Source organism: Rhinolophus ferrumequinum, chromosome 8 (genome assembly GCF_004115265.2).
Source record: "Rhinolophus ferrumequinum isolate MPI-CBG mRhiFer1 chromosome 8, mRhiFer1_v1.p, whole genome shotgun sequence".
Taxonomy (NCBI): domain Eukaryota; kingdom Metazoa; phylum Chordata; class Mammalia; order Chiroptera; family Rhinolophidae; genus Rhinolophus; species Rhinolophus ferrumequinum.
The window spans coordinates 45,477,264-45,496,175 of NC_046291.1; the positions used below are offsets into that span (position 1 = coordinate 45,477,264).

The 18,912-nt window shown below is 36.8% G+C and overlaps 1 protein-coding gene across 6 annotated transcripts in view; it reads right to left on the reverse strand.

Annotated features, from left to right (window-relative positions):
• UBE2E3 (ubiquitin conjugating enzyme E2 E3) overlaps positions 1-18,459 on the reverse strand; it is a 79,848-nt gene extending 61,389 nt beyond the window's left edge. The window contains exons 1-3 of one of the 6 annotated variants that reach the window (XM_033112910.1): positions 18,349-18,459; positions 16,585-16,803; positions 14,746-14,796 (exon numbers count right to left, since the gene is read on the reverse strand). In XM_033112910.1, coding sequence (XP_032968801.1) covers positions 14,746-14,796; positions 16,585-16,778 — 245 coding nt within the window. In that variant the 5' untranslated portion in view covers positions 16,779-16,803; positions 18,349-18,459. Of the gene's footprint in view, positions 1-14,745; positions 14,797-16,584; positions 16,804-17,244; positions 17,407-17,434; positions 17,637-17,836; positions 18,236-18,261 lie in introns of those variants that run through there. The other 5 variants (XM_033112908.1, XM_033112905.1, XM_033112907.1 and 2 more) reach the window with 5 other exon arrangements.
• Between the last annotated feature and the right edge of the window lie 453 nt (positions 18,460-18,912).

Sequence of the window (18,912 nt, forward strand, 5' to 3'; positions counted from 1 at the left end):
TTAAAACAAAATCCCTTTGTTGACGGGTATTATTCTCTTCTAATAAATAAATTCTACTTGTTTTTACAATTGTAATAGTCCTATTCCTCAATGAAATTAGTCATTTTGGTAGTAATGGTATCATGCTTGGGGATTTAGATAATATTTGCCTCAAAACACGTGTAAGGTATACACCTGAAACTAATATAAATAAATAGATAAATAAATAAAATATTTATGATCGTTTCCCATCTTTGTCTATACTCTAGAATAAAAGATAAATTGGGAAATAGCTGCCACTTAGAAGTTTAGAATGTATTATCCATAAATTTATAAATAAAAGTATACATTCTTTTAAGTTATTTTACAGATCTAATTTATATTTTCAAATGAATCATCCTCTTGATTATCTAAAGAAACAGCTGTTAGTTTTTAAAAATTTTTCTTGTCTTTTATAAATAAAAACACATATTAGTGAGATTTAGGAATATCTCTGGTGCTTTTTTAGTTTATTCCATCATCCTCCAAAGTTGTAACTTACTATGTTCTGATTTACTTCTATTTTCAGCTGTTTGCACCAAAATCTCATGCCCTCATTAACTCATTAAGCTACACATACAGAACCTTAATGTTTAGTCGACTCCTCCCACACACTTCTTTCCATTATGACAGGCAATCAAAGTATAGGGGGTGCTTAAGTTAAAAAAATAGCTAGACGTTAAAATCAAGTAAGAAACATGATCTTAACTGTCCTTCTCTACTTTCATAGAGAATAAATGGTATTTCATTATCTACCCTGCCTCTTTTCCACTCTCCCCATCCCAACTAAGACCTCACGCCTCTGAGTACTATTTCTCAAAAAATGATTGGAATGGGTAGCTCGCACCTGGATCCTATGATAACACTTCTTAAGATGCACATTCTCAGGCCAGCCTTGGACTAACTACATCAGAATCTCTGCTTTGGATAATTGCTGATTATAAGAATCTCCTGATTCACCAAGTCCAACCAGAACACTGCCCACATGTAGCATCAGAGCGACCCTGTAATTGACCACACAGCTGGAGCATTTCTGAAAACGAAAGGGAATGCTATTAATAATTACACCAACATAATAGATGTAAACCAGGATGTGTGGTAACAGCTCCGCACTTTGAGAATTTGCGTCGTTTCAGAACTACTTTCAACTAGTAAGTTCATTAAAATTATTTGAGTATGTAGTTCAAGAGCATTATATTAAGAGCTGAAAATATGAAGAAACAAAAGATCCATACCCAGTCCTGGTGCCCAGTCCAGCTGGGAAGAAAGGGCACATAACAAGAGGCGGCAAGCAGCAAAAATAAAAAATACTTAACTGTCTCAAAAAGAAATGTGCAGGAAAAAGTCTTCACAAGAAGATGCAGGATTTGAAAAGGGCCTTCCTTAACAAGGATCACTACTATTTGGAGGATTACAGCCATTCCATACAATGAGAGAAGGTAAAAAAGATGCAAAAGCCTAGAAAACCCATGTAATGCTCAGGGGGTGGGAAACAAGCCACTTTTGCTAGAGTACAGGGCTTTCATACATAATGGAAGATAAAAATAAAGATAAGTTAGGCGCCAAATGCAGAAAACTTTGATGGACAACCACTGAGATTTCTGAGGGAATTCCATAATCAAAAAGCAACGTTGACAAATGTGGCCTTGAGTGCTCAGGGGAGATCAGAGGGGATAAAAGACACAAAGGTGAAAAAAAGGATAGATAATACACGTACTAAGAAATATTAAATATTAAAGATGAAATAGAAGAGATTTCAGAAACGTCAAAAAAGAAGTTGAAAGTAAACAGACCTAAGGTGGGCCACCTAAAACAAAAAAGAAATTAAATAAGTCATGAAGAAAACACTGATAGCTATGTTACCAAATGGCATTATTGAAATAAAATAGAAGAGGAAAAAAACGAATTTAAAAAAAAAAGAAAAAAATCCAAGACAAAAAAGTGGAGACATAGCTATATACATGGCCCAATAAACTAAAGATAAATGAGTAGCCAGATAGTGAATAAGGAGAGAAAAGATGACAAAATTAAATGGGCTTTAAAAATCTCAGAAACAGTAAAAGGTTAATGATTAGAAAGAGACCGGAAGCAAATAGAAAGCAAAAGTTCAGTTTGAGGCAATGGGGTAGTAGAAAAATCCTGTTAAGAACACAGGTTTTCCTACAAATAAAATTAAATTCAAGGGAATATACAAAGATACATATTTGCAAGACAGTATGTGTATGTACTTGTTAAGCTCATGCAGGAAGTTCAAATTTAGTGTGAGATTTCAGAGTTTGGGGGAGGAATAAAGAGTAAATTGCTAGAGGAAAAAAATATCATTTTTTTTGCATAGAAGACATTACATATGCAGCAAAATCACACATATTTGGTCATAATAAGTTTTACATAAGAAATCTATAACAAATTATTATACATTATTTGAAGCAACACTATACAATTTTTTTTTTAAATTACAGCATAATGATTTACTATCATTACAATGTGGAACTTAGCCAGTATTTTGCAACTGGAAATAATAACCCTTCCTCTTCCAAGACATTTGGAATCTGAGGAGGCGGTTTCTGGTGGCCACAATACTGGGAGGGGGCCCTACTAGCATTTAGTCAGTAGAATCCAAGGCTGCTCAACATCTTCCAAGACAAAGCATACTCAACCAACCCCACATGCCAACAAGGCCCTGATGAGAAACTCCCTAAATAGACAAAGAAGGTTGTTTTGTCTTGTATATTAATAACAATAAAGTTCATCTGTCAATTTAATTCTCGTGATAAATTAATCTGATTCTGATAAAGGTCTTTGCATTCTACTTTGATCTATTTTAATTCAGAACTTAAAAATAGAACTTTAGTTCTAATAAAGATATTTCAGTTATTCTAATGCTAAGACATTAATTAGCCCTTGACAAATGATGAAGAGGTGGCTAAGAGAATATAATGTTTAAAACAGTAGCTTCAATAAGTATTCAGTTTTCAAAATAACATCTAGGGCAATGGTTAAGTTGAATGCATGCATTTGCATGATTTTACCACCAAATATGTCCATGCAATTTTAATACAGCCAAAGTTTCCTAAGACAAAGCAATTTAAGTTGAAGTTTACTTAAAATTAAGAAGATCTATAAGGATTATAATGGCAATATACTAAAGTAGTGCAATGGATTGAAACACAGCAATGATTCTGAAAAGGATACTAGGAAACCAACTCGTTATTTTGAAAAAGATTTAAAAAAGAAAAACTGGTAAACAAGGGAAAGAATTAAGCACTCATTCCACTTATTCCGCTTTCACTATGTAACTTACCAAACTAGGTAACCAAACAGAAGATGTGGGTGTCTCTTTAGAGATGTATTCCAATGGCTGCTAGCATCACAAAGACAACCAGATCTTATGTGTCTCCTGATAGAAAAGCACACTACCACCTTTGAAAAAAAGAAAGAGAAAAGAAAAGAAAAGGAAAGGAAAGGAAAGGAAAGAAAAGGAGAAAACCAAGCCTCTTGACCTAACTCCCAAATTTACAAGAAACACTGAACACAAAGAAAGATATTAAACTACGCCATAGGAATGCAAGAAGCAAAATCCAGACTCTGAGAAACTTGGCCCAGTTTCATCACTAAATAAATTGCAAAAACAAAAAACAAAAACAGAGGAACTTACAGATTGGAAGAGATATAAAAAAAGACAAATCAACCAATCACAATGTATCTATTTCAAAACTGATTCAAATAAATTGGGGAGAGGGGTTGTCTAGGACATTCATAAGACATTAGAAAATTTAAAAGGACTGATTAAGGAACTTGGATAAAATTTTTAGACCTGTTAATGACATTGCGGTTAAGTTAAAAGGAGTCCTTATCTTTTGAAAATGCATACTGAACTATGTTATTTAAAAATACAGATGAAATGATGTCTGAGATTTGCTTCAATGTAATATGGAGGATAAAATAGAGGGGTAATAGATGAAACAAGATTGGTCAAGGGCTGGTAACCACTAAAACTGGGTGAAGATTACATGGGGATTCGTCATACCAGTCTGTTTACTTTCGTATATATTTTCAGGCTCTCCATAAGAAAAAGTTAATCTTAAAAAACTAAGAAACCTTAGCAAGAGGGAAAAGCAATCACTTGTAACATGTTTATTTTAGAGTTTAAAAAAGAACAAAATGAATACTTGGCATAGTCCTCTGATGGATATGGGAATATTAAGCATCTCGGAGGATATAACAGAAATGTCTTTTAATTTTTTAAACACACTGGTGTAAATACAATAAAGAAAATCAAAAGGTACAGTAGTTAAAATTGTCATTGAATTCCACGTTGATCACATGTATCTAAATTTGTGTTCGAACCCTTCAAATGCCAGACTTTTCCTCATTGTGATAGCAGGTAAATTTACTACAAGCATACATACATCACAAATTCAACAAATAAAACCAACACTCTTAGAAACAAGTGTGAAAAATAAAACCATAAAGTCAAGGCCTTATGGTAGCCTCTATATTTTGTTGTTGCTACTGTTTAAATTGGGAAGACTACAGAAAGCAATAGGAAGCTATAAAAAAATATGTAGGCACAATCTTCTGAGATCGATTCTCTAGGGGGACCCTGAATAAATGGATTCTTGACCTACTAAAATTTAATGTGAAAAAATGATCCATTTGTAAAGGACCTATAAGGTTGTAAATGGCAAAATGAACTACAAATAACCACCCTCAGAAAGGAAATGAATGTTGTTTATAAAAAGTGAGACACATGGATGTAAAAAGAGGATCATCATGATGATTTATAAGTAAAGGAAAATAAAATAAAAAGGTAACAAAATTCATGTTTCCCCAGGCCTTTCATTCAGACGGAAACATGTGGAGCTACACTCCCAAAAGCAATTTCAGACTAGAGATGTCTTTATTTTTCCCCAGACAAGCAAGAAGTTAAACAGAATGACAAAGTACATTTGCTCTGGGACAGTGAAGCAGCAAAGAAACTTTTGAATGGCATAACTGCTTCAACTCGCTACAAAACAGGCAGACTACACCTCGGACAATGAACGAACACACAGCACCACTGCAATTGCTTTCAAAGTGCTGTTTCTTACAAATAACCATAAAATTAAAACTATTACTATATACACCAAGCACCAAATAAAGGGGACTGGGATTCTTAAAAATTTAAATGATCCTAGAAATTTGACCTTACTGCTATTATTCTTAAGGTAATCATTTCCTACTGACCACCACATCCAAAATAGGCACTAAAAACAAGCTTATGCTGTTTATCTGTATACCTTATAAAACCCATGAAATGTTGAGAGAAAAAACTCAAAGCGTTAGAGTTTAATATTTCATTTAGACAAGAGCAAAGGCACAGACTGATTTGTAAAACTCAGTACTTTCATTAATGTAAAATGAACCATGTAAACCTCGCAGGTCACTGAGAATATGCATCTATTTTGCTAAGTGGACAGAGCAGCTAGTCTTCCAGAGATGCATAAGAAAAAGCAAATCCCTATACAAATATCTACAGATAATTTTTGTATAAATTCACAAGTTTAGGAAAAACAGTGCTTAAATAAACTAGGAAACAATATAAAACAAGACAAAATTAAGAGGAATCTAATATAAAGCCAAATTTCTGTAAAAAAAAAATCAGATCTGGTGTAAGTATTAAAAAATATTAAGTAGCATTGCTAAGAAATCAACATTAAAATTCTCCTAAAATCCTGTGTGACTGAGGCTTTTCTCCATAAAGCTAAAAATTTTTATCTGCAAAGAGATTTTTTCCAACTTCAAAGCAATTCATAAACATGGACTGCTTCACAATACCCCAGAGGAAAAAAGGAGAGGTAGATTTAAAGTTATTCCTTTGCCCACAGGAAAGCCATACACAAAGAACTACAAGGCAGAGAACAAAGATTTGCCTTTTCTGTTATGATCATATTCTATCCTTTACATTCCTTACAAGGAACGAGAATAGGACAAGAAAGCTGGCAAGCTGGGGAATGATCCCTGAAAAGAAAATGCTTCTAAATAATTTTTAAAAAGTAAATAAATAAAAACAATAAGAGCCTAGTACTCCCAAGCCAAAGAAAGAAACTCACTTCTTTTTTCAACTTACCATCTGGACCTTACTTGTCGAGTTCTAAAACCCTACAGAAACAGTACTTTGAATCCTTCAAGAGATTATATACAAACAAATGAGATTTATTTACATTGAGCATGCACCTACAGACCCATATCAACTCTGAATGCTTCTACCAGATTTTTCAAGCAGCAGTATACAAAAGTAAAAGTGCTTCCTTCCATATCAAAAGTAAACCTAGCTTTTTGTCCTCGATCAGTTGTGTTTATGCACTACGTATGTGACATTTGGCAATTTTCTTAACAACCCTGATTCAGTTTTGAAATTTTAACAAGAATGATACTTCTTCATAGGGTTGTTTTGGGAATTAAACAAAATAGTGTATCAATAGGTACTATACTATGGATCAGAGTACAGTGTCAGGCTGGGTGCTCAATTATTTCCTCTTTCCTCTTTTGAAGTGACAGTGCGAGTCATCTTATTCATGAAGTATGTATCCTTTGCAGCAGAGAAACTGATTTCTCACTGAATCCCCATATGCTCCTGCACATTTTCCAGCCACCGAGCAGTTAGCTGAGGCCATGTGATTAATTCATGTCTTACTTCCAGACCAAAGCACTTAAAAGTTAGCACATGACCCTCCAGCTCTCTTGCCTGAACAAACGTTCCAAACGGCAGGGCTGGAAGACACAAGCAGCACAGATCTGAGTCAACACGTGGGAGACCCACCCAGGAGAGTTCATATGAGCAAACCTTTATATGTTTATGTGTTATAAGCCTTCTAAGTTTGTTAATGCAACACAGCTAGCAAAATTAAGCATTTCCTTTTATGACAAATTACACTCAAACACTACAAGTCAAAATACATACATAAAAATGACAAGTCCTATGTTTAAATATTAAAGGATATCTTCCTTTCTGTATAATTGTTTATCTAGACTAAATGGAATGATTAAAAGACTGATAGCAAAGTGGAAAAATAATCCAATGTGAACAGAATAATTTGAAAAGAAACTGATCTTATAATTTCACCTTAAGGGGAAAGAATTCTAAAATCAAGAGTCTAAATTCTTTTCTTGTAAAGGATACAAGGTACACAACAACAAAAAAAGCCATGATCCAAAAAATAACAACTGAGAAACTGAAAAGGGCTATTAGGAAACAGGTAAAAGAAAGGAAAGCAGAGCAAGACTTTACAACACATTTTCACTGTGAGTAAACTAACTGTAGTCATTTGTCATTGCCAATAGAAGTAGTAAGTATATGGTCACAACTGCTTATCCACCATTCTGGAATCCCAAAAGCTCTGATTATCAAAGCTTTCTTTTTTTTTTTTAAACATTAGAAGTAATTTGGCAGTAACACCAAACATGACCTAACCTGAAACTCTTTGTAGTCTCTATTTATCCCACTTACTATGAAGACTCATACCTTTTTTTGTGTGTGTAGAAATACGCATATGTATGATTATGAAGTACTCTTTGATGATGCTATATAAAATACAAAAAGTACATCATATTCCCTTTCTAAAATCTGAAAATGTCTGCATTCTGAAACACAACTAGCTCTAAGCATTTGAAATAAAAATGACTGTGGACTTGTTAACAACAAAAAAATCTCTATATTGTCTTAATGAAAATAAAAGCCAAATGCTCAACATCACTAATCATCAGAGAAATGCAAATAAAAACCACAATGAGATGTCACCTCATACCAGTTAGAATGGCTATCATCAACAAGACAAATAGTAACAAGTGTTGGAGAGGCTGTGGAGAAAAAGGAACCCTCATACACTGTTGGTGGGAATGCAGACTGGTGCAGCCACTATGGAAGGCAGTGTGGAGGCTCCTCAAAAAATTACGAATTACCATATGACTCAGTAATCCCTCTCTTGGGTATCCACCCAAAAAATCTGAAAACATTTATCCATAAGGACACGTGTGCTCCAATGTTCACTGCAGCTTTATTTACGGTGGCCAAGACATGGAAACAACCAAAATGTCCTTCGATAGATGAATGGATAAAAAAGTTGTGGTATATATACACAATGGAATGCAATTCAGCTGTAAGAAAAGATGAAATAGTAACATTTGCAACAACATGGATGGATCTTGAGATATAATGCTGAGCGAAATAATTCAGACAGAAAAAGTAGAGAACCATATGATGTAACTGATATGTGGTATATAAACCAAAAACAACAAAAGAACAAGACAAACAAATGAGAAACAAAAACGCATAGACACAGACAATAGTATAGTGGTTACCAGAGGGTAAGGGGAGAGGTGGTAGATGAGGGTAAAGGGGATCAAATATATGGTGATGGAAAGAGAACTGACTCTGGGGGGTGAACATACAATATGATATATAGATATGTATTACACAATTGTACACCTCAAATCTATGTAACTTTACCAACAATTGTCACCCCTATAAACTTTAATTCAAAAAAATAAAAGAAAATCCAAATAAAAAGCATGGGTTTCTAACCTGTTTATAATTCAATCAATGTAAAACGGAATTTTGATGATTTTTTCAATAGTAGTTCTCTTTTATGGTACTTCAATCTTCCTAGTAGAACACAGAAACAATCAACCTAAAGTTAAATTATGTGGGGGTATAATTAACTAGAAAACATAAAAGAAATAAAAATACTGCTGTAAGCATTTCTGGCCTCAATAGATCATAATTTAGCAGGTACTCAAGGGAGCTGTTCCTGTGGGTTCACATATCGATATGTGTGTGTTATAAAAAATAGTATACACATATATCAGATAATACAAAATACAGCATAAGAGTAGTGGGAGGTGGGGACACCAGCTCTGAGGAAGGTGTAGAATATATTAAGCAGGCATCACTAATAAGATAGGAAAATGGTAAAAAGCAAACTATGCAAACTTTCAACAGGCAAGGTGGTAGACAATCTATGTTCTTTGTTATAGGGGGTTGTCGTAGGCATTGCAGTACCCTTGACCTCTACTCAGTAAAGGTCAGCAACCAACCTCCCCTCCATCCCTGCCTCCTAGTGTAAAGCAAAAAAGTCTCCTGGGCATCGCCAATTGTTTGGGAGGCAAGTAGGGAGGCAAAAATGGCCCCCAGTTGAGAACTACTCATCCAGAGGCAAAGGATTAGAAGTTTAATGTTTCTTTTTCTAGACTATAATAAAATGCCAAGTATACTTCTCCCTAGTAGGGAAAAGAAACAAAGTCATTTCCTATTTTTCTGTATCTACAAGCAGTTTGTTGTTTTTTAATCTCAATTTTGTAGAGAAGATGAGAATGACAGATGAAGTTCTCCATTCTCAATCAGAATGCCCTGGCACTCTAAGCAAGAATGATTTGTTGACTTTGTTATGACTAAACATATCTACCTGTTATAGCAACTCATTCCAGGGAATGAGGTACCGAATGGTTACCTATAAAAAGAACAAAACAACTTGGGAGTGTTGCATGCAGCTGGAAAGTAACCATATAACTTTTTTATAATAAATGCACAGTGTTCATTCACTTTCTAATTACATTATCTGCACTGAACTAATAGATTCCTAATAAAATACAACCTATTTGGGGGGAAGAATACTGTTTTCAACCACATCATTCTCTTGGAAAGAAGTTTTTAGTTGCAATAGTGCTGAGTCCTTCTGCTACACCGACATCTATGAGGGAAATAATTAGGCTTCTTGTGATTATCTATTTTAAGTAAATAATATATGGGATATTTAATAGATTTTCTCCATTCTAAAGTCATTGTTTTGCCTGAATTTTTATTCCTGTGAATTTGAGACTTCAATTTATTTATTAACAAATCTTCACATGCAAAACACTATGTGAAGAGATACAAAAAAATGTATGACAAATCTTCCTTTCAAAGGAACATTAACTCTTACAGAAGGCAGACAAACAAGTAAATAATTATAGTATACAGCTATATTATGTATTACACTTGTGGTGAAGTAACTATTAATTTACTGAAAATTAAAATATTTAAAATTATTAGAATGTTCAAAGGCCAAGAAAAATCCTCCTTTTTGAGGTCTATGAGGATGTCAAGATGTAATCAATAATAAAATAATAAGAACTATGCATTGGTAAATGACCACAGTAGGGTGGGATGGAAAACACCTTCAGTAAGAGTATGAATTAGTTTTTATAAAAAGGGAGTTCAGGATTTTTTCTTTTGAAGAGCTGAAAATAAAAGAACTAGATGATTCAGGGGATAATTTTGTTTTATAAAATAGAGTACATTCACATCACTGTCTAAACAATACCGTCGAATGTATAAGTAAAAAAGAAAAAGCAATCTATCTATATAGGAGGGTTTAAAATCAAGCAGTACTGTATAAGCAAGCAACAAAGCTATGTAGATATCACATGTTATTTTGATCATGACCTGCCTTCACAAATCAATTAGAAAAAGCTTCCCAAGCCTGTCCTTAGATCACAGACAAGGAAAGAATACTGTGTTTAGGTAACTGGTAACTATATCAATTCAGAGTCTAAATTTTACAAATACTGATATAATCTCATTCTCAGTAAAACTACAAATTCCTATAATAAAATATTTAAAATGGGAAACATAACTATCACCCTTATTTTAAAAAGTTTCATAATTTCCTGGACAGTCAAAGCATTCTCTATTGAACTAAGTTATCATTAACCTTACGCATTTTCCTTTAAAGGGCATATACTATTTGTTCATCTCTGTCCAATATACTCATATTTTCTTTTTTATTCAAGTTTCAAAGAACTGCTTTTCCTAAACTCAAACAAACAACTGCTTGCTATGTTCTCCACAAATAGGTACTGAATTGATGAAAATGAAATTATTCCTATGGTAGGATGCTGACGTACTGGAGAAAATGCAAGGAAGAGTGAGGACATGCTGCAAAACTGCCTCTCCTATTTTAATCATGCTGTGGGCACTTTATTGACCCAATTTACAGTTACAAAACTTTAAAACATATTAACTCATATAATCCTCAACAAACCAATAAAGGGGGTATCATTTTAATCTCCATTTCACAACTAAGGAAACTGAAAGAGAGAAATATCCTATAACTTATCCAAGATAAACAGCTAATAAGTGCCAGAACAGGGAGGGATATGCACCCAAGACTGTCTAGCTCCAGTACCAGTGCTTTTCAAACCTTAATATATGAGTACATACAATTGACCTGGGAATCTTGCTGACATTCAGATTCTGATTCAGTATTTCTGCAGGAAAGGAAGACAAATTTCTTCATGTCTAACAACCTCACCTATGATGCAGATGCTACTGGTCTGAAGATCACCCTTTGAGCAGCAAAGTTCTAGTCTACCCTAGAAAATGGTGTAAAGTAGCGGTAATCCTCAAAAGGAGGTAGAGGTAGAGTTCATCCATAGTTACACAGTTAAGCTTATGAGTAAATCAGCGTTTGCCAACTTCTGGTTTAGAACGTAACTGCTACTTTTATTAAATTTTTTTTAAAAAGGAAGTTAGCAAAATTTGCTAGTATTATTTATAGTACCTGTTTTCAGGTTTTGCCCATAAACATATTAGTACTTTAACTTGATACTGAACACCTTCCAATAAACCTTTCCTACATTCAAAAACTATTTACAAATGTCCCCGAATATCTACTTTAACACAGATTCAATCTGCACATATTACAGAATATTTTAAGAGCACATATTTGTGCTTTCTCATTTGTAAGTTAAAAATTCAGCATCTTTCCATACTTTTGTCACTTGTACAAGTGGTAACTGAGAGAGAAGGACACACTGTGGCAACAGGTGGAATATCAATGTCTTAATAGCACCTCCCTCAACAATTCTAGTCAACAACTTTCTCTAAAAACAGATAAGGAAATATCCGTAACACAATTTCCTTTCATTCTTATTGGTGGATCAACAGTTTGTACCCTAAAGTATATAAAGATTATAAATTGAAGTCACAAAATATTATATCCCTATGTTTAGGATACTTTGGCCCAAGACACTAAAAGCTTGTAAAACTTATATTAAAACCCATAATGGAATTCTGATTAATTAACTATACATGAAAGTCAAAAGAATTAGGTTTTATCAATTTCAGGCAATATGAATTCAGATATTCTAGAATTATTCTGAATAAAATCTATTTTAATCATTTAATTTAAACTATACAATCATCATAAAGCTAAAATTCTCACCAATGCACCTGTGAATTACAAGAACACCACAATCTGTCACATACCTGACATGAAAGTAAAAATACAATACAAATTTGGACTTAGCTGTCAAAAATCCTAAAATGCCTCCACTAAACACTTAATATTCCAAATTCCTGCTCACGGGCAAAGACTAGATATTCCACCCAAAAGATTCTGAAGACACTTATAATAAAACACACATAGCATCTGGTTATTTCCCATGTCAGGCATATATGGAAGAAGACTGTCCCCAAACTAGTAAGAAACAACTTTTCCCAGTGCTAGACTAAGACTCATTTTGTTTTTTCTTTACTCACACAGGCACAAAGAAACTCATATAAAAAGAACTAGAGAATGAAAGATGTCAACTGCAATAGTTGACAGTAAAGGTAAGTTGTGACAAGGGAAAGCAGAGATGATGTATTCCAGAGTTTTATTCACAAGCAAGCCCAAAGGTTTGCTATTTCACTAGTCTAATCCCTAAATGTGAAGTGCTATTCCATGGACTGAAATGAAATCTGGTATTCAAAGAGAATAAAAACAAACTAAACTTTCTATCTCCTAGAAAGATTCTACTTCCTCTAAAATAATCCTCAGTGACCTTGTGGAACCATTCCTAGGTTAAACTGCAAAGGGTATTTCTTCAGCAACTGCAACACTAAATTACAGCTCTAAGGGCATTCAACACATGTCAACTGGACTCTAGATTTATGCAGGTACACTAGTTTGCTCCATTTGCAGAAAAATCAAAAGAAGAAACCTTCAAAAATGTTTGACCTTACATGCAATTTTAAAACATTTAAGAGTTTTAAATTGATAGATCATTGTATCTTTTATAATGGGAAATATCATAATACACTCTGCAATTTAAATGATTCTTCCAGAGAGCAAATTTAAGTTGACCTCCTCCCCCCGCCCGCCCCGCAAATGGCTACAGATCTGACACACCATTTAGAAGCCTGGAAGGAAATACTTTTATTTATTCTCTAAAGCGGTGCTGTTCAATAGAAATGTAATACAAGCCACATACGTAATTTTAAATTTTCTAATAACCACATTAAATTTGTAAAAAGTAAAAGTAAAATTAATTTTAAAACGTATTTTATATAACACAATATATCCAAAATATCATTTGAACATGTAACAAATCTTTTTTTTAAAAGCTCAAGATATTTTACATTCTTTTCTTCATACTCAGTTTTCAAAATCTGATGAGTATTTTTCACACAGAGAGCATATCTCATTTTGGACTAATGTGAATTGGTCAATAGCCACAAGTGGCTATGGCTACATTATGAGACAGTGCAGCTCATAAATAATACTTTCAAATCTAACATAACACTATCTGTTTAAAATTAATTTACATTCATAGTTTCTATTTTAAAGGAAATGGCTGATTACAAATATGAACAAAACTGTTAATTCACTGGATAAATCAGGATCAGATACCTTATCTGAAGATCCGGTTAACACAACAATAAGAAGCACCTGGGTAATACCCTATTGGATCTCAAATAGACTTCAGAGATAGATCTGATCATCATCACAAGTGAACGCAACTTGTAGCAAAAATACAGGTTAAGACAAGTAAACATTTTCCTATCAAACCATAACACGGCCTTATTTCTAGGAGCCACTCACATTCTTGACCACTTATATCTCTGAAGTTATCTACAAGACTGGTTTTCTAAGTTAGATGAATTCTGGAAGCCATACAGTCACACAAAGCACTAAGTAAGATGAATTGAAAAAAGTATTTCAATCAAAAAATTATCAACCAGTTATTGTAATGTATCTTATGCCAACCACCTTAAATTACTCAACCCGAGTTCCACAGAAATGAATTCTTCCCACAAATTCCAATTCATTTACGGCTTGTCATACATATTGCAAGTACCTAAATTACTAAGCATTCACCAAGTAATTAAGATATTTGATTAAAATGTAAATAATTCCAACAATGCATTCTCTAGAAAACAACTAAAACCATTAGCTTAGCACATAAAATTTGTCCTTAAGGCAAGTTACTGAATAAATCAAACAGAAACAACTACTCTCCTGTTTACTGCATTTACATTTTATAACACATTCAGCAATTTCTAAATTTGGAAGGTCAGTTCACATTGCACACAAGCAGTAACTTTAAAGCTTAGCAAAATTTTAGAAGTTCCTGCAATAATATACTTCTAAATAAACACACTCTACAGAAATATCACAACAGAACAAAAATCAGCACCGTTCATACCAATCTCAGCAAGAAGCACAAAATCAGTAAATGCGTAAGTCCAAACTGTATGATACAGGCTAAAAAGTATTTTTTTCTCTCAAATTTACGTAATTCCCATTAGAAATTTTTTAATTTACTTGAAAACCTGAAAAGAAGCAACTGTAGCCTCTTTTGCAGAACATACATCCAAGGACGATCCATTAATCGCTTGATATTTTTCCACAATTTGAAATTAGAAAAACAAAATTTGTGTCTTACCTGCAGTTAGGAGGAGGATCAAGGGTTATTTCAGCTAGCTCCTTCTGAATTCTGTCAGTGAAATGAGAACAGACAAAAAGGATTTGAGATAGTCTACAGAATAACCGGGGAATTACACTGCCCTCTACCACCATGCAGTTAAATGCAAGGCTGGCTTTGCCTTCAGTAATGCTAACATGGCTGCTTCCTCTTTGTTCTCAGAGGCATAACCCAAATCCCTTAACAGAAACTTTGCAGCTTTTTTTCTCACTTGCTACTGTAAATAAGTAAGACATTTACACCTGATTAGAGAAATAGTCCTCCACCAGCACTCAGTAAAAGATATAAAATCCATTTTAAAACACTTTTTACCAAAGAAATTCTCTTTTCAAGCTTATATGCAAATGAGACAAGAAGGGAGGAGGGAAAGCACCAGAATATTTGACAATGACTTGAAGTCACTTTTACTGAGGTGAGGTAAGAATTAACAAGCTCTTGCTCTTTCACATTAATAGTTTTGACAATATTTCATCTGTCAAAAAAAAGTTTAAAATTTACAAACATCTTCACCAGTGAACAACTTCCAAAAGACTCTTGTCATTATTTAACCATATCCATTTTCCCTGATCTTAAGTACAATACAGCACTTAAATTTAATAAACTTGGGGGAAAAGGTGAATAAATTATATAGATTTGAGTAAAGGGAGAAAAAAGCAGTTACATTATTTTATTCAAATTTAAAATGTTTTCAAAACTTAAGATGTGTTTAATATATTCCTCAATAGGACTACAATAAATTGACAAAGATTGTAAATTATTCCAAACACTGTTGTTACTTAATATTTTCATTCTTAACACTTGATTATTGATACAAGAGATGAAAATCCATAGAAAAATAGGAGTACTTCTGAATCGTTAGAGAACACCAGTATTTGATGGGTTTTTAGATTTTTTCCCCTTTGGTTGTGATCAATAAAATGTCAATAGTCACTATTACTGTAGGTACATTTGACGTATAATTACTAGAATTCATGGATATTCCACTAGTACCACTGATGGAGTTCCATTTGACAGAATATTATTTTCACCATCATAGATAATAAAAATCAGCAGGAAACAAATGATTTTTCACTTACACCCAACAAAATGTTTCTCTTGCTGTTGAGTGTTAAAGTGTCAAACATATCCAAAAGTTTTAGAGGTAAAGGGCACAATGACAATGAAAGTTTCAATCACCAAGTGCCACCTAAAATTGTAAATGGCTACTTTTCAGTTTTATTTGCCCTCACAGGAATTCAGAGGCGTAACCATAATTTAGCTACAAAAACTAATACCTGGGATGCATGACTTAAAGTCATGTTTGGAAAACTGAAAGCAGATTTGCAGCACAATTTTTAAATCTGCTTTCAAATATAGCCAAGGCCTTGAATTTACAAAATTTCTAGCAAACTGTGATTGTTTCTGATCACTAAGTTTCATGAAGAGAAGAACTGCTCATCTCTAACAGTGTCAATTTCAATGAAGAAGACTATGACTCATAAAAACGAACATCTTCAATGTACCAGCTAATTTGGGTTCACCAAATTTTCCTTGCCAACTCCTTAAACAATCTGTCAGAATGTTAGTCCAATCTCTCTACTCAAGGACACTTACTGAAGTTACCAAAGTACAGAATGAGTTTGCTTAAAAGTATTAATTCTAGGGAGGTGGCTTATATACCACTCAAAGAATGACAACTCATTCAAGTAGAAATAAAACATCACGAAGTAAATATTTTTCAACAACTGTAAAACCAACAAAAAAGCCCAACCATTTGGAAGACAACCTGACAGCGTGTTTAATCCTTCTTTTATACATTACCTTTTAGCACTAGTGGATAACTTAGCAGTGGTTTTGCTAGAGAGTTTGGTGTTTTTCTTCTGCTGGGTGGCAGAAGGTTTTCTTTCTTCTTGTTCTTCAGGCTCAGGAGCGGCTGGGTCTCGCTGGTCCGCATCTGAACTACCACTGCTGGTGCTGGGGCTCTCATCATCGGACCTTTGCCTATCACTGGACATCTTGATGAAGTTATTACTTGGAAAACTTTTAAAAAGAAAAAAGGGGAAGAAAGGAAACGTTAAGTCTAAGAAATAAACCCATAGCATTTTCTTCTCTTAATATTCACCTACAACCATATTTTAATGAAAACGCTTCAAAGTGTTCACACTTATCTCATCGTACAGCAAGGTTACAGGGGAGGTGATGTATCTCACAACGCCAGCGCTCAGGGATTTACCGAACTCAAGTTAGAAAACCCACTCACATTTTTTTCCATCCCTTGGACAATCTATCAATTGTCTACTTTCTCAGAAGGCATGAAACAGATTTGCCAGGGAACTTAGGCAATGAACATTAATAACATATGACACACAGTAAATAACAGATCTCGCTGAAAAATGTTAAAAAGTCACTAATAACGTCTAAATATTTACACGCTGACACTGGTCAAAGCTACCAAATCCCCTTTCCGAGAGGAAAACATACCCTGTTAATCGCCCATATGCTTATTTAAGGTGGCGATTCCTCCTCTGTGCACGTAAGCCTTTAAATACAACACTTAGGAATTTAAAAATCAACTAACAAGCTGCTCTAGCCGTTTCCACAGCCAGCAGCGAAGATTCATCCGGCCAAGACCGAGCTGCCACCCTGGGAAAAAGCAGAATCCAAACTGCACCTTCTGCAAAGCTCCCAATACCATCAAGGTTGCTCGCTCAATTTTCACATCACGGACCGACATTTTGTCCAAAATAACGAAAAAAATAAAATCAGAAGAAAAACAAACAAACAAAGCCCCAAGAAGTGCAACAAATTTCCGCGTCCGAGGAGGCGAGCCGCGGCCGGCGGCGGCGGCCACGCAGCTCCGCGGCCCTTTGTGGGGAGGGCCGCGCGGGGGCCGCGGGCAGCGCTCGCCGCGCCGGGCGCCAAGTGATGCGAGCAGCCCAGCCGGCCCCACCGCGGCTCGCGGACACCGGAGGCGCGGGCGCCGGGCGCGAACAAAGCTGCCCGCCCCCGCCCCCTCCCCCACCGCCGCCGCCCCAGCCGCCCCCCACGCGGCCCCCCGGCCCGGCCGCCTTACCTCGGCCGCCCGCCCGGCCCGCTCCCGCGCCGCTACGGTGTGGGGGAGGGAGAGAGAAAAATACCCTTCCTTAAGGAAATGGAGGCAGCTGGGGGGGGGAAAGGGGGGGGAGGGAAAAAAAGAAGCCGAGGAGGCTCTGGCCGGGGAGTGTGGAACATTGAAAGTCGGAGGGGGTTGTGCAGTGCCGGGCTCCGGCCGGAGGGTGGCGCCGCCCAGCGCCTTCGGAAAAAACGGGGGGTGGGAGCTCGGCTGGGCGAGGGCGCGAGCTCCCGGTGAGGCGGAGAGGACGCGGGAGACCCCCGCGCGTTGTGGCCTCCCGCCGCCGCCGCCCGGCTCGGCTCCTCCCGACCGCGCAGTCAGCAAGTTCCGAGGCGAGTGCGGGGGGAGGGGCGGGCGCGGCGGCGGCGCGCGTGCTCGCTGCTTGCCTGGCGGAGGGGCGCGCGCCGCCGGCGGTCAACGGGCGCGAGCTGTTCCCGCGCGCTCCCGCGCGCTCTCTCCGCGCCTCCGTTCACCTGGGGGGCGCACGCGTCCGCCCGCGCGCGGCCAGGACAAAGAGCGCGGCGGGGACCCAGCGGGCTGGCCCCTGCCGCCCTTGGCCGCGGAGCCCGTGCCTGAGAGGGCGGGGGCGAGGGCGCCGTCTCGCGGGGCTGCTGTGCCGCGGGGTGGCTTCCGGCCTGAGCCCGCCTCCAGAGCGAGGCTGCCCATTGGGCTACCCACCCCGCAGGGTGGGTCAGGGTGCCTTCGGGGCGGGCGGAACGAGGTCATCCTCAAGGCTGGCCACATCCCCTCTGCCGGCGCTGGGGCGGGTGTGCACCCCGGTGCCCCCACGCGTGGGCAAGGGCTCTGGGCGCATGGTAGGGAGTTCCCCGCTGACCTGAAGACTAATGGGTACCGATGACAAGGCCAGGCAGGCCGAGGAAAGCTGCCTCTTGCCCCTCGTGTGAGCTAAAGGGGCAAGATGGGGTCTTGGGCATTGAGGAAGGAAAAAAAGGAATTCGAGACTATGGGACCAGCCTCTGCTTCTCCTCGGCCCTCACCCTGCCTTCAGATGCTTTGAAAACTTAAAAATCCAAAAT